This window comes from Babylonia areolata, chromosome 17, assembly GCF_041734735.1.
Source record: "Babylonia areolata isolate BAREFJ2019XMU chromosome 17, ASM4173473v1, whole genome shotgun sequence".
Lineage (NCBI taxonomy): Eukaryota > Metazoa > Mollusca > Gastropoda > Neogastropoda > Buccinidae > Babylonia > Babylonia areolata.
The window spans coordinates 10350686-10366953 of NC_134892.1; the positions used below are offsets into that span (position 1 = coordinate 10350686).

At 43.1% G+C, this 16268-nt stretch overlaps 1 protein-coding gene across 1 annotated transcript in view; it reads right to left on the reverse strand.

Annotated features, from left to right (window-relative positions):
* Window positions 1-1795: 1795 nt before the first annotated feature.
* Window positions 1796-16268, reverse strand: part of LOC143291400 (ubiquitin carboxyl-terminal hydrolase 2-like) — a 29158-nt gene continuing 14685 nt past the window's right edge. The window contains exons 6-13 of the mRNA XM_076601240.1: window positions 14475-14594; window positions 12852-12916; window positions 11361-11464; window positions 10572-10649; window positions 7271-7349; window positions 4468-4536; window positions 3323-3479; window positions 1796-1883 (exon numbers count right to left, since the gene is read on the reverse strand). Of these exons, the coding sequence (XP_076457355.1) occupies window positions 1796-1883; window positions 3323-3479; window positions 4468-4536; window positions 7271-7349; window positions 10572-10649; window positions 11361-11464; window positions 12852-12916; window positions 14475-14594 (760 nt within the window). The remainder of the gene's footprint in view (window positions 1884-3322; window positions 3480-4467; window positions 4537-7270; window positions 7350-10571; window positions 10650-11360; window positions 11465-12851; window positions 12917-14474; window positions 14595-16268) is intronic.

Below are 16268 nucleotides of genomic sequence, written 5' to 3' on the forward strand. Positions count from 1 at the left end.
TCTTAATTCTTCACCCTAACCACAAGTATCAAAACTAAAAATCATATAAACAAACAAAATGTTGAAAAAAACAAAGCAAAAAGATTATTTTTCTGCCTCTGATGATGATTCAACTATTTTGTGGCATGACAAATACAAACATAAGAAAGGGGGACAGAGATAGAGAGAGAGACAGAGACACAGAGAGAGAGAGAGAGAGACAGAGAGAGAGAGAGAAACTCACAAACATCATCTCACAAGGGCAACATTAGCAGTTGTGCCAATTTATTCCATAATTGTTTCATTGTTCAGAAAGCAAAGCAGAGACCAAATTTATTCAATAATTGTGTTAAGAAATAAACTATAAAAAAAAAAAAAAAAAAAAAAAGGAAGAAAAAAAACCCACTCACAGTCACACACACACACATATCATTTACATTTTTTTTTTTTTTTTTTTTTAGACGTTTGTTACCAGAGAAACAAAAACCATACAACGTTTCTTTTGCTTTTCCCCATGAAAACCAAACAACCCCCCCACCCCCACATGACAATAAAGAAAAAAAAAAGAAAAGAATAAAAGGCATCAGACACCAATTTTAGGGCAAAGGTAAAAAAAAAAAAAAAAAAAAAAAAATCACTTCCAGCATGGTAAGATTTGGATCAAGACAGGCAAACCACACACACACACACACGAACATGACATACACACACACACACACACACACACACTTCACCCCAACAAGTTATCTTTCCTTTAACGATTTCAAATCTAATGAAATCCGGTCACTGCACTGCACTGACAAGAAAGAAAAAAGAAAAAAAAAAAAAAAAAAGAAGAAGAAGAAAAAAAAAAAAAAAGGTGGTGGGTGGGTGGGGCAGGAATTAGGAGGGGGAAGGTGGGACTACGGAGGGCCATATGATGAAGGAAAAAAAAAAAAAAAAAAAAAAAAAAAAAAAAGAGAGAGAAAAAAAAGCAAACATTAAAAAAAAAACCCCACCTTCCTCCCTTTGTATTTGTATGCTGGTGGCGAAAAAAAAACAACCAAAAACAACAACAACAACAAAAAATCCCCATCCCCCCCTCAAACCACACCCCAATCCCCCCCCCCCCCCCAAAAAAAAAAAAAAAAAAAAAAAAAAAAATCCACAGGACAGACAGACAGACAGACAAAGACACACTACAGGCTTCGATGTCAAAGTGTGCCACAGAAACCTGCCACGCAAAAAAATCCCTTTTGTGGTGGGGACACAAAAGTACTCGCTGGTAAGGTTGGTACCAGGTAGGTAGGTAAGTAGGTGGGTAGGTCGGTAGACGGGTGGGTGGGTGAGTGAGGGAGTAGAAAAGTGGTGGGGGTGGAGGAGGAGGGGGTTTGGGGGGGAGGGTGGGGGGGGGGGGTCAAGGTGGAGGAGGAGGAGGAGGAGGAGGAGTAGAGGTGGGGTAATCCCTCCACCCCCTTTTCCTTCTACCCCCCCCCCCCCACCCCCACCCTCCCACCCAACCCAACCCAACCCAACCCCACCCAGCCCCTCTTACACCTAACCCCTTTCCAACCAACAACAAAGACTTTGTGCACTCACAGAAAACCCCCCACAAAACCCCCCAAAAACCCCCCACAAAAGTTCAGCTTTCTTGGTGGGGGGAAGAAAACATGATGACATGACCGCTGCTACTGACCTCCCACACAGCCAGCCAGCCAGCCAGTTAAGTCCAGCCCTTTGTGTCCCCCAACAACACAACACAACACAACACACACACATATACACACACACACACATGCCCCAGTCTCTGAAGACGCGGTGTGGCTGTGGCTGCCTACTACAGCCGTCCCATGGGGCTGGTGAGCTCGTAGAAGAGGACATAGGCCTCAGACGACACAGCCTGGTTGGAGCGAGCCGGCGACACTCTGCCGAACAGAAAAGGGGGGAAAGGTCATCACGAGGATATCAATTACTTACAGAGAGTGCCTATCCTTCGGTCAGAGACCAAGCTCCAAGCGCTTTACAAACATGGCAAGTCATTTGCACAACAAGCTAGCTGGTTATCTGGGTAAAGCTGACTGACAGCTGCCCATTTGGGCGCTCATCATTCGTTTCCTGTGTCATTTAATCAGATTTCAGTTACATTCACACTTGCACACTCAAACAGACTCCATTTTGTATTTGTATTTTGTATTTGATTTCTTTTTATCACAACAGATTTCTCTTGTGTGAAATTCGGGCTGCTCTCCCCCCCAGGGAGAGCGCGTCACTACACAACAGCACCACCCTTTTTTTTTTTTTTTGTATTTTTTCCTGCGTGCAGTTTTATTTGTTTTTCCTATCGAAGTGGATTTTTCTACAGAATTTTGCCAGGAACAACCCTTTTGTTGCCGTGGGTTCTGTTACGTGCGCTAAGTGCATGCTGCACATGGGACTTTGGTTTGTCGTCTCATCCGAATGACTAGCATCCAGACCACCACTCAAGGTCTAGCGGAGGGGGAAAAAATATCGGTGGCTGAGTCATGATTGAAACCAGCACGCTCAGATTCTCTCGCTTCCTAGGTGGACACGTTACCTCTAGGCCATCACAGATTATCATCACAAGATGCCACAGTGAATGAAATGGACATCACTTGCACAGACAACACACAGATTATCATCACAAGATGCCACAGTGAATATAACGGATACCACTTGCACAGACAACACACAGATTATCATCACAAGATGCCACAGTGAATATAACGGATACCACTTGCACAGACAACACACAGATTATCATCACAAGATGCCACAGTGAATATAACGGACACCACTTGCACAGACAACACACAGATTATCATAACAAGATGACAGTGAATATAACAGGCATCACTTGCACAAACAACACACAGATTATAATCACAAGATGACATAGTCAACATAACAGACTTCACTTGCACAGACAACACACAGATTATCATCACAAGATGCCACAGTGAATAAAACAGACTTCACTTGCACAGACAACACACAGATTATCATCACAAGATGCCATAGTCAACAAAACAGACTTCACTTGCACAGACAACACACAGATTATCATCACAAGATGCCACAGTGAATATAACGGACAACACTTGCACAGACAACACACAGATTATCATCACAAGATGCCACAGTGAATATAACGGACAACACTGGCACAGACAACACACAAATTATCATCACAAGATGCCACAGTGAATATAACGGACAACACTGGCACAGACAACACACAAATTATCACCACAAGATGACACAGCCAACAAAGAAAAGAAACCAAAACCCCCCCAAAAAATACAGTCGTCACATGTATCAACAGCACAGCAACTCGTTCACTGACTGAGTGTCGTTGAAGGTGTTCCAGTCGCCGGAGTAAGGGTTCTTGCATATCGCCGTGTAGTGGCCGGAGTGCACCCCCCCTGAGTGCTCACTGACGGCGTAGAGGTCGTAGGTCACCTTCTGCGCGCCGTCGCTGCTGTAGTCAGACAGGTTGAGCCCTGCGGGGGAAAAAAAAAAGCAAAAAAAAAAAAGCGCAGCAAACCTGGGTTGAAACCAACAATAACAGTATCCGACTGCGTTGTTCTGCACTGCAGCCTACTGTGCACTTTCTTCATGGTTTTTTTTTGTTGTTCGTTTTGTTTTGTATGTTTTGTTCCCCCCCATCCCCCGCCCCCCGCGCCACCCCCCCCTCTCCTCCTTCCACACATGCACGCGAGTACAGTACTTATGTTTGCGCTCACACACATAACCTAGCAATCCTCTGTACGGTTTCTTTTATCTTCAGGTGGTTTTCTTTGCACCCCTTGACAGTCACTTACACACGCACATGCACAAACAAACAAGCACACAGAACATATGTAAACTCTCACATGCATTTATAGGCTAACACCTCATCCTCATGCACCCACGCACCAACACACACACACGCAAGTATATTTCAACACAAACCCTTGCAGTAAATGAACGCACACCCACTCCAACTTCACTTTGTCTCCACACACACACACACACACACACACACACAGACACATACAGACATTATACACAGGTATACACTCACACACTTTTATCAGCCAACACCTTACCCACACGCAGACGCATACACAAAAGTAATACTTCAATACAAACCCTCGCAACAATAAACGCACACCCACTGGCAAGTTCCCCTAACCTCCACACACACACACACATACAGACACAAACACACATGTATACACACTCACACTCTTTTTACAAGCTAACACCTCACCCATGCACACACACACACACACAAATGTACACTTCAACACAAACCCTCACGACAAAACACACCCACCCACTCCCAAACTCCCCTCACCACTGGCATCACAAACAGCCTCACCATCCACCCAATCCCTTCCCTCCCCTCCCCCCATTTCCTCCACTGACGTTTCTGACCCCCACAACCACACCCGACCCCTCTCTCTCGACAACACACACACACACGCGCACACACAGAAGACCTACCTTTGACAGGGAAGTCCACCATACTGGTCAGCTTGCGGCCATACCTCTCCTGACTGAAGCGTTTCAGATCTGATACAGCTGGTTAAGGCAATCCCTTCACTTCTCATCATTAGTGTCCAGTGTTTTACTGTGTCGACCGAGACGTCACAGCCAGAATCGGCAAGGCAAGAACAGCTTTCATCATGCTTAAGAACATCTGGGCATCTGGAGCAATCAGTATGAAAACCCAACTCCACATCTTCATGTGAAGTCAATTCTGCTCTACGGATGCGAGACATGGCGGACAACACAGACGATGTAGCAGAAGATTCAGACATTCTTCAACACCTGTCTGAGGCGCATCTAAAAGATCCGATGGAAGGAAAAGATCTGAAACGAAGATCTGTGGGAGTGAGCGGGACAGGAACCAGTGGCCAAGTAGATACTGCGGAGGAAGTGGGGCTGGATCAGACACACCCTCAGGATGCCAGCGTCCAGCATCACACGCCAAGCCCTGACCTGGAACCAGCAGGGAAAGAGGAAGAGAGGCCGGCCTTGCAACAGCTGGAGGCGAGACACCGAGGCAGAGCTGAAGCAGCAAGGGACCAACTGGACTGGAATGGCCAGAACAGCCCAGAACAGAGTGCGATGGCGAAGGGTCGTCGATGGCCTATGCTCCACCAGGAGCGATGGGCATAATGATCACGGATGTTCAGTGCTGGCACTTTAGTTGGCCCGGCGAAAGTTCATGAACCCAGGAAGTAGGGCATGGATATAAATAAATGCGGCTGACAAACAGGCCGTGCCAGCAGCACTCGCTGTACACTTGTTCAGCGGTAAATCTGCTTTGTTTCTTTCGCGCATCATCTTCCCAGATGGACTGGAAATAACGACAAAAGAAGTGGGTTTCTACAAAGAACGCAAAATAAGCTTTCCATTGACTCCAAACACAATATGTTTTCTTACATAGCAATTGTTGCGGCAACAGTTGAAACACACATGAAGAGAAGAGAAGGTCAAGCAGAAACATGATCGCAAAAATCGTAAAATTTAAATCCCTCTCTAAGAAAATATACGCTTATTACAATGAAATCATAAAAATCACCAGAACATTTAGCATGCCTGCATGCAGATCAGCCCACCTTTTGAGTTGTAGATTTTTTCTTGTCAGCACAACAAGTGTTTAAATGAACACACTGTAGCATGGTGCGTGCAAGCAGCAGGGGGATGGAGAGCGGGGTGAGTGTAATCGCTGCAGGAAATGTGTGGATGTTGTTTAAATTAACTACACTTACTGTTTAAACTAACTACACTTACTGTTTAAACTAACTTTACTAATCTGCCAAATGATCAGTCCATTTGGATTTTGGAACCAGCTAATAACATGACCAGTTTGTTTCAAGGGTTTCAAGACGGGGGTCAGGGTGTGTGGATATGTCGATACAAGGCAACCCAAATTCTGCATAAAATATAAAGAAAAAAAAAAAAATAGTAGCAGATGCCTGACAAACCCAACCTGTTCACCAAGTCTTGAAAGCCTTTTTTAGGTTTGTGCAAAAAATCACTGACATAAAACTGAAATAAAATAATAAGAGAAAATAAACAAATAAATAAACGAGAAAAAAAAAAAAAGTATAGTGAAGGGAGAGACATGTAGAAGACAAACGACTGAAACAGAACCAAGAACGAAAACAGGCGAATTTTCGTGAACCCACACGCACACACCAATGCAAGCCTGCAAATGCAAACACACAAACACACACACACACACAAAAACGTACACAACGTCCAAGCAACAATTTGCAGTCTCGAAGACACAAACTGACCAAAGGCTCAAACTCAAAACGGACAAATAAATGTACCCAGGCCCCACCCTACACATACAAACACACGACACACACAGACAGAAACAACCCATACCAGCAATAAAAAAACCCAAAAAAACACACCAAAACCTAGACATGGAAGTTCCTGTTTAAACATTAAAACAGCAAACAACTGTCCATAAACAGAACACAAACAGAAAAAAACCCAAAAAACCTCCCAAAAAGCATAAAACCACACTTGTGATAAATTAAGTCCCCTAGCATTAATTACAGAGTAATTTCCCTTTTTTACTATCTGCACCAAATGTTTGCAAAATAAATAAAAATTCCATGCTCAGCAAAAGAAGTTCCTGTTTGAACACAAAAATGATAATAATGACTCCTCTTGTTGTTGTATCAGAATAAGAGGTCAAAGTGCCAAGTTTAGAGAATACAAAAAATATAAATATAACAGTAAATGCAGTTTGCATATAATTAGGCTTTTTTTTAATTATTTTTTTTGTGCCCATCCCAGAGGTGCAATATTGTTTTAAACAAGATGACTGGAAAGAACTGAATTTTTCCTATTTTTATGCCAAATCTGGTGTCAACTGACAAAGTATTTGCAGAGAAAATGTCAATGTTAAAGTTTACCACGGACACACAGACACACGGACACACGGACACACACACACACACAGACAACCGAACACCGGGTTAAAACATAGACTCACTTTGTTTACACAAGTGAGTCAAAAAAGCACACCAAAACCCAGACATGGAAGTACTTGTTTTGAACATTAAAACAGCAAACAACTCCATAAATAGAACACAAATAGAAAACCCCCCCAAAAAAAACAACCCAAAAAGCATAAAACCACACCAGACATGAAAATACTTGTAAGACATTAAAAACACCAAACAACAAACAGTTCCATGAACAGAATACACAAACAGAAAAAAACAACAACCAAAAAAACAACAACAAAAAAACCCCACCATGACCAAGCCAAGGATACGGATGACGAGAATCTGAGGGAACCGCTGGATGGAGAAACTCTTGGTGCAGGAGCGGCGAGCCTTACACTTGCTGCACATCTGAAAACAACCAGGATCACTGGCATGATTATCATCACAATTTTCCACCGACACGCCTGGAAGACTAGGTGTCAGTGGCGTAATTATCATCACAATGTTCACTGACACATCATCTGGAAGTACAGGGGGTTGTTGGCATAACTATCATCGCAATGTTCACTGACATATCATCTGGAAGTACTGGGGTCACTGGCATAATTATCATCACAAAGTTCACTGACATATTAACTGGAAGTACTGGGATCACTGGCATAATTATCATCACAAAGTTCACTGACATATTAACTGAAAGTACTGGGGTCACTGGCATAATTATCATCACAAAGTTCACTGACATATTATCTGGAAGTACTGGGGTCATTGGCATAATTATCATCACAAAGTTCACTGACATATTATCTGGAAGTACTGGGGTCACTGGCATAATTATCATCGCAATGTTCACTGACATATTATCTGGAAGTACTGGGGTCATTGGCATAATTATCATCACAAAGTTCACTGACATATCATCTGGAAGTACTGGGGGTTGCTGGCATAATTATCATCACAATGTTCACTGACATATTAACTGGAAGTACTGGGATCACTGGCATAATTATCATCACAATGTTCACTGACATATTATCTGGAAGAACTGGGGTCACTGGCATAATTATCATCGCAATGTTCACTGACATATTATCTGGAAGTACTGGGGTCATTGGCATAATCATCATCACAATGTTCACTGACATATTATCTGGAAGTACTGGGGTCACTGGCATAATTATCATCACAAAGTTCACTGACATATTATCTGGAAGTACTGGGGTCATTGGCATAATTATCATCACAATGTTCACTAACATATCATCTGGAAGTACTGGGGTCACTGGCATAATTATCATCGCAATGTTCACTGACATATTATCTGGAAGTACTGGGGTCATTGGCATAATTATCATCACAAAGTTCACTGACATATGATCTGGAAGTACTGGGGTCATTGGCATAATTATCGCAATGTTCACTGAGTATCTGGAAATACTGGGGTCGTTGGCATAATTATCATCGCAATGTTCACTGACATATTATCTGGAAGTACTGGGGTCACTGGCATAATTATCATCACAATGTTCACGGACATATTATCTGGAAGCACTTGGGTCGCTGGCGTTGATTTATCATCGCATTGTTCACCGACACATCTGAAGCACGGGGCATGTAGGTGTTTGTGCATGTGTCTCTCTGCCCACACCCTTTTTGTGTTTACATATGTCAATAGCACTTGTATACGCAACAACACATGTACGCAGGATAGAGATGAGCACAAAGAGAGAAACGGTTGCCAGATCATTAGTGGTGCACCTAACGTCATGCGACTACGGGGTAGGAAAAGAAAAGAAGAAACTGCAGTCAGAAACAGCAGTTGTAAGCAAGCATCAGATCTGGAGGGGGGAAAAAAAAAAACCAACAAAAGAATCATGAAAGTGAAACATCTGTCACTGCACGTTTATCGGTTGCTCAGTCGATACCTAACCAATACTGTATTGTACTGTATTGTATTGTGTTGTATTGTATTGTACTATATTGTGCTGTATTGTACTGTACTGTACTGCACTGCATTGTATTGTATGCATTACTTTTTGTCACAACAGATTTTTCCTTGTGTAATTCAGGCCGCTCTCTCCAGCAGAACAGTATCTCACTACAGTGAAACCCCATCCTTTTTTTTTTCTTTTTCTTTAAACCCCGTTTTCCTGTCTGCAAGTACATTTGTTTCATTATCAAAAGGAATTTCTTCAAAGAATTTTGCCAGGGATAATCTTTCTGCTGCCATGTGTTCTTTCACGTGCAGTAAAGTGCATGCTGCACACGGGCCCTCACTTTATTATCTCATCACAATGACTAGTGCCCAGGTCACCAAAAAAGTTACAAGTCTGTGTGTGTGTGTGTGTGTGTGTGACTGAAATGTGATGGCCTAGAGGTAACGCGTCCGCCTAGGAAGCGAGAGAATCTGAGCGCGCTGGTTCGAAACACGGCTCAGCCGCCAATATTTTCTCCCCCTCCACTAGACCTTGAGTGGTGGTCTGGATGCTAGTCATTCGGATGAGATGATAAACCGAGGTCTTAGCGCACGTAAAAGAACCCACGGCAACAATAGGGTTGTTCCTGGCAAAATTCTGTAGAAAAATCCACGTCAATAGGAAAAACAAATAAAACTGCACGCAGGAAAAATACAAAAAAATGGGTGGCGCTGTAGTATAGCGACGCGCTCTCCCTGGGGAGAGCAGCCCGAATTTCACACTGATAAAAATCTGTTGTGATAAAAAGAAATACAAAATACAAATATAAAATACAAAATGACACAGGAAACGAATGATGAGTGCCCAATGGCTGCTGTCAGTTGGCTCTACTGTCGGCAGCCTGTTGTGCAAATGATGCGTTTGTAAAGCGCTTGGCGCTTGGTCTCTGACCGAGGATAGGCGCTATGTAAGCATCCATATTACCATCATCATCACTACCACCACTCAGGCTAGAAAGGGTGGGGTGTGGGGGTAAGTAAAAAATCATGGTAATACCCATGGACACTTGCTTTCCTAGTCCTGACTATCGTAGCTGTTAGAGTCTTCTTCTTTGTTTGTGGTCTGCAAATCACGTGTTCAGACACTAGCACATCTGTTGACCTGGGAGATTGGAAAAAAAAAAATCTCCAGCCTATACTCCAACAGGTGCCGTGAACTGGATGCTCTTAGAGACGGGCGCCATAGCCGAATGGTTAAAGCGTTGGACTTTCGATCTGAGGGTCCCGGGTTCGAATCACGGTGACGGCGCCTGGTGGGTAAAGGGTGGAGATTTTTACGATCTCCCAGGTCAACATATGTGCAGACCTGCTAGTGCCTGAACCCCCTTCGTGTGTGTACGCAAGCATAAGATCAAACACGCACGTTAAAGATCCTGTAATCCATGTCAGCGTTCGGTGGGTTATGGAAACAAGAACATACCCAGCATGCACACCCCCGAAAGCGGAGTATGGCTGCCTACATGGCGGGGTAAAAACAGTCATACACGTAAAAGCCCACTTGCGTGTATACGAGTGAACGTGGGAGTTGCAGCCCACGAACGCAGAAGAAGAAGAAGAAGAAGAAGAGGATGCTCTTAGAGGTGTCCCAGCAACAAGACACCGTCTTAAAGTTTCCCAGGCCAGGCAGTTTACAGCAGTATGTGCAGTGTTCTTACCGGCCTCTCCTCTGCTTCCATCTCCTCCTCCTTCATGAAGAGGCGTAGACACGCGTCCAGGGTCAGGTCGGAGGTGACCTGCGCACAGACGTTACTTTTTTGGTGTTGTCATATCTATATATATATATATATATTTTTTTTTTTAACAAAGAATGCACTGACATTTTCACATTCAACAGTTCCACTCATGTAAATGGTACAGTATTCAGCTTTTTTCTGATATGATCTTCATTCTTCTTTTTTCCTTTATGCATTTTCCATGCCAAATACTGCTTTATAACAAACCCATTCAGTATTCTAAAAAAAAAAGAAAAGAAAAAAAACAAAGAGCAAAAACTGGTTATGATGTCTCTTCATAATATATTGTTCGATTTAAAAATAATTGATCAGAGGCCTTCACACACTAACGCTTAGCATGGTGAGTGGTGGAGGGAGTGGGGGGGGGAGGGGGTAGTGAGAAAGAGAGACTGACAAACGGAAACAGGCAAGAATGGGCATTAAAAACAACAACAACAAAACTTTTCCTTGAATTTCTTTTTTTCTCTTTTGGGAGGTTATTAAGAGGGTTGGTTGCCAGCTATGCAATAACTGTTTACTATGTGAACGTCATATCAGATGACTCTGATAAATTTTATAACATTTTAAGACAGGTCTGAGGTCTGGAATGTGTGGGTCCACACACGAAAACACTCTCACCAACATAATATTCACAAAAAAAAAAAAAAAAAGCTAAAAAAAAAAAAGCTAAAGACAATGTCATCACAGGATGTCATGTGACAACTCACTCACCTTCGGAATCGGGAGGGAGAGGTCCCAGAAGGGGTCAAAGGTCACAGATCGATGACCACACTCATCAAACTTCAGTTCGCTCTTCAGCTGACCCACAAAAATATCTGTGGAGAATACAACAAAATAAAACAGAGCCTTAAAAAGAAAAAAAAAAGAAAAAAAAAAGAGAGTGTTTCAGTTTCAAAGAGGTGTCAAATAAAAGTGTTTCTTTCTTCTACTTTTTACTGGTTTATTGACCATTCACTACAGTGAGAGCTGTATTATCAATGGTTTCTCCAGTCAATGGGAAACCATTTACAGCTTAGTCTTTTGTGAAGGACTATGACTCTCAAACTAGGAGGCAAAACTGCACTGGCTCTTAGTGCTGCAGCCTTGTGGGCTAGTTGGCCTTTGGAAACCACCCCAACGCCGACTGTCCTAAAACCCTCTTGGCCGAGAGAGTGGGGATGTAACTTGGGCAAGACACTCTCCACTATAATCCAATTCTAGCCCAAATAGTCGGAACAGCAGTTGCCTCCTCTGCTGTTCTGATGGTCATAGTCGGACACGACTGACTATCATATATATATATATATAACAAGGTGATGAAGCGAACGGACTCGACGCGATACGCGTTTTCTCGGTCCTGCCAGTCGGCAGTGCCCGAGTTGATCTCCTCTATCTCTTTTGCCAACTCCCACAATATCAACAGTGGAATGTGCCCCAATCCCTTTGGGAAAACAACACACACTGGCTTTGGATCTGCAAGCTAGACAGGGCCCTATGTGCGATGCGTCCATGGCGGCTGCCGGAAAAAGAGGGCGCTAGCAAGGGGGACAAAGGGGAGGTTACCTACTTCCGGGAGGTTATCGGCCTTGTACTTTCGTTTTCTCCGCATAGGCGGATAGTAGTTTGCACAGGACAGGAATGTCAGACCCCTGCCGGAGTCTGCACTAGTTGGGTCACGGTTAGGTATGTGTAATTAAAAAGGTGATTAAGACATGTATGGCATCATTCACTTCAGCACACGAATATATATATATATATATATATATATATATATGATGATGGCTATGGCGAATGGGTGAGAGACTGGGCATACGAATGGAGAAGGGGTGGCTGGGGGAAGGGGTGTATTGAGAAAAACACACACACACACACACACACACGCAAACCCCTGCTAACTGGGGAGTGGTGAGACAGGTCATCAGTCATACTTGTACCGATAAAAGAAATTACCACAAGCTAGCTACCCACCACATAGTGGTCTATGACCTCAGCGCCTGATCTTAACAAATTACTGGGAATCATTGCAAAACACCTTGAAAATCGCCGTATATCATGCTCAAATCTACCCCCCACCCCCTCCCCCTCCCTGCCCCCCCTGTTGTTATACTTGGCAGTAATAATCAAAGCAAGAATCAAATCATCAGTGTGTGTGTGCGGACAATCCAGACAAACCTCCCCACCGCCCCTCCCCCTTTCCCTACCCACCACATAAACATCACTCACCAACAATATGACTGTTGTCACGAGTGAGGTAGACGTTCCAGTATTCTTTGGCTTTATCGGGGTCACTGGAACAGATGAATTTACCTTCTCACTAACAACAATCATGATAATGCCGTGCACCTGAAATCCAGTCCAAATCTTTTATATTTAATTCATTTTCCTTTATGTATTAGTTCTTCTTCTTTCTTTTTTTCTTTTTTTTTTTCAAACTAAGGGAAGCAACGCATGCAAGAACGCACATGATTTCACTTTCAATGGTTATCTTTCATAAAAACAACAACAACTACAATCATTGCAACAGGTGATTAGAGGCCTACCAATCCCTCAACAGTAATTCAGGAGAATATTTTGTAGCTTCTTCTTCTTCTTCTGCGTTCACTCGTATGCACATGAGTGGGATTTTACGTGTATGACCGTTTTTACCCCGCCATGTAGGCAGCCATACTCCATTTTCGGGGGTGTGCATGCTGGGTATGTTCTTGTTTCCATAACCCACCAAACGCTGACATGGATTACAGGATCTTTAACGTGCGTATTTGAACTTCTGCTCGCATATACACACGAAGGCGGGTTCAGGCACTAGCAGGTCTGCACATACGTTGACCTGGGAGATCGTAAAAATCTCCACCCTTTACCCACCAGGCGCCGTCACCGTGATTCGAACCCGGGACCCTCAGATTGAAAGTCCAACGCTTTAACCATTCGGCTGTTGCGCCCGTCGAATATTTTGTAGCAACTGGGAGGAGTAACTGTGTGTTGAGAGAAGAAAACTAGACAGCATCACATTCAGCAACTTCTCCTTCCTTGTTAGTGGACTGCGACTTCCACGTTAACTCATATACATGAATGGTCTTTTATACGTATGACCATTTTTACCCCCACCTTACAGGCAGTCATACTCTGTTTTTGGGGAGGCATACAATGAAAAAAAACACAACATTTGGATATACTTCCCTTCGCTCTTGAGTAAATGACTCAATTCTTTTCACCCTTGTGGTCACAAAAAAAAAAAAAAAAAAAAAAAATTCTTTACTCTTTTGTCACAAATTTTAGTTGTTATTCTTACGCAGTATCTTTGTGAAACACACCACTTTCTCATCACTAGAAAAATTATTATTTTTGCAACACCTACATGAACCCTGTCACACAGTCTATTATCACACACACACACACACACACACACACACACACACATGCATGGACAAAAGTCTATGCAAAGAACAAGAAAAAAAAAAAAACCCAGAGGAAGACAATGCACACACACACACACACACACACACACACACACACACATATATATATACACACACATGGACATGTAAAAAAAAAAAACAAAACCAAAAAAACGGAGGGAGACAAAACACAAACACACACATCTATGTCAAAAACAAAACAAACAAAAAACAAACAAACAAAAATGGGGAGACAGAGTACACACACACACACATTGACAGAAGTCTATGTAACCCCCCACCCCCACCCCAATAAAAAAAACAACCAACAAACAACCCCCACCCCACCCCACCCTTGCAACCCTCCCCCCCCCCCCCCCCCCCCAAAAAAAAAAAAAATGGAGGGAAGACAGAGAGGCCTGGTGGGTGATGATCAGGTCAGGTCACCGACCTTTTGTTCTCCAGACGATTATCGTCCAGGACAACGGGCTTGGGCTTGACCGTGACGCGGTTGACGTCCTCATGAATCCCCTCCAGCAGGTAACGCAGGAACTCCTGCGAATCCTGCTGCCTAAGAAAGACCAACCGACAAGCAAAAATATGTTTTCAAAAAATACTTAAATGTAGAAACAAAAAGTAGTGCAATCATGTAATAACAAGAGAGGCAAGGCCTTCAAGACTCACTTGTGATACACTTAAAAAAATATAAAAAATCTAATCGTTAAAATGTGTTCTGTATTTGTAAGCCCTGTACACTGAGAGTAAAACACACAAGCTCTTTATGTATTGAGTATAATTTCAAAATGTAATGTTTACGATGAGAAAGATCAGTTTAAAGCAAATTAAGTCCCCTAGCATTAATTACAGAGTGATTTCCCTTCTTTACTATCTGCACCCAAACGTTTGCAAAAGCTTAGCAAAAGAAGTTCCTGTTTGAACAAAAAATGATAATAATGACTGCTCTTGTTGTTGTGTCAGAATATCAGATCAAAGTGCCAAGTTTAGAGAATAAAAAAAATATAAATATAACAGTAAATGCAGTTTGCATATAATTAGGCTTCATTTTTTATTTTTTTGTGCTCATCCCAGAGGTGCAATATTATTTTAAACAAGATGACTGGAAAGAACTGAATTTTTCCTATTTTTACGCCTAATTTGGTGTCAACTGACAAAGTATTTGCAGAGAAAATGTCAATGTTAAAGTTCACCACGGACACACACACAGACAACCGAACACCGGGTTAAAACATAGACTCACTTTGTTTACACAAGTGAGTCAATAAAAATGACAAAGACATCAGAAATCAAGAGCAACACTTTCTCCTTTTTCTTATATTTTCAGATCTTATGTGGTATAGTGTGGTGTGGTATGGTGAGGTATTGTGGGGTGTGGTGCAAGTTAAGGTGTGATGAGGTGTGGTATGGTAGGGTGTGATATGTTGAGGTGTGATGTGGTATGGTGTGATAAGATGCGGTGCGGTGTGGTGTGGTGTGGTGTGGTGCGGTGCAGTGTTGTTGTACTGTGGTGTGGTATGGTGTGGAGTGCTGTGGTGTGGTGCAGTGTGGTGAGATGTGTTGTGGTGTGGTAAGATGTGGTGTGGTGTGGTGTGGTGTGGTGCAGTGTGTTGTACTGTGGTGTGGTATGGTGTGGAGTGCTGTGGTGTGGTGCAGTCTGGTGAGATGTGTTGTGGTGTGGTAAGATGCGGTGTGGTGTGGTGCGGTGCAGTGTGTTGTACTGTGGTGTGGTATGGTGTGGAGTGCTGTGGTGTGCTGCAGTGTGGTGAGATGTGTTGTGGTGTGGTAGAGATGTATCGTCTGTTGTGGTGTGTTGCGATAGTGTGTTGCAATGTGGTAAGGTGTGGCGTGATGCGATGTGTTGTGGTGTGTTGCGATAGCGTGTTGCAATGTGGTAAGGTGTGGTGTAATGTGATGTGTTGTGTTGTGGTGTCTTGCGATAGTGTGTTGCAATGTGGCAAGGTCTGGTGTGATGCGATGTGTTGTGTTGTGGTGTGTTGCGATAGCGTGTTGCAATGTGGTAAGGTGTGGTGTGATGCGATGTGTTGTGGTGAGATTAGGTGTGTCGCACTGCATTGCCTTGTAGTATAGTGGTGTGTGTCGTGGTGTGGTGTGATGTGGTGTGGTGTGTTATGTTGTGGTGGAGTGGTGTGTGTTGTATTGCAGTGTGCGGTGTGTTGTGTTGCAGTGTAGCATAGTGTGTACTGCCGTGTAATGTGGTGCTGTGTGT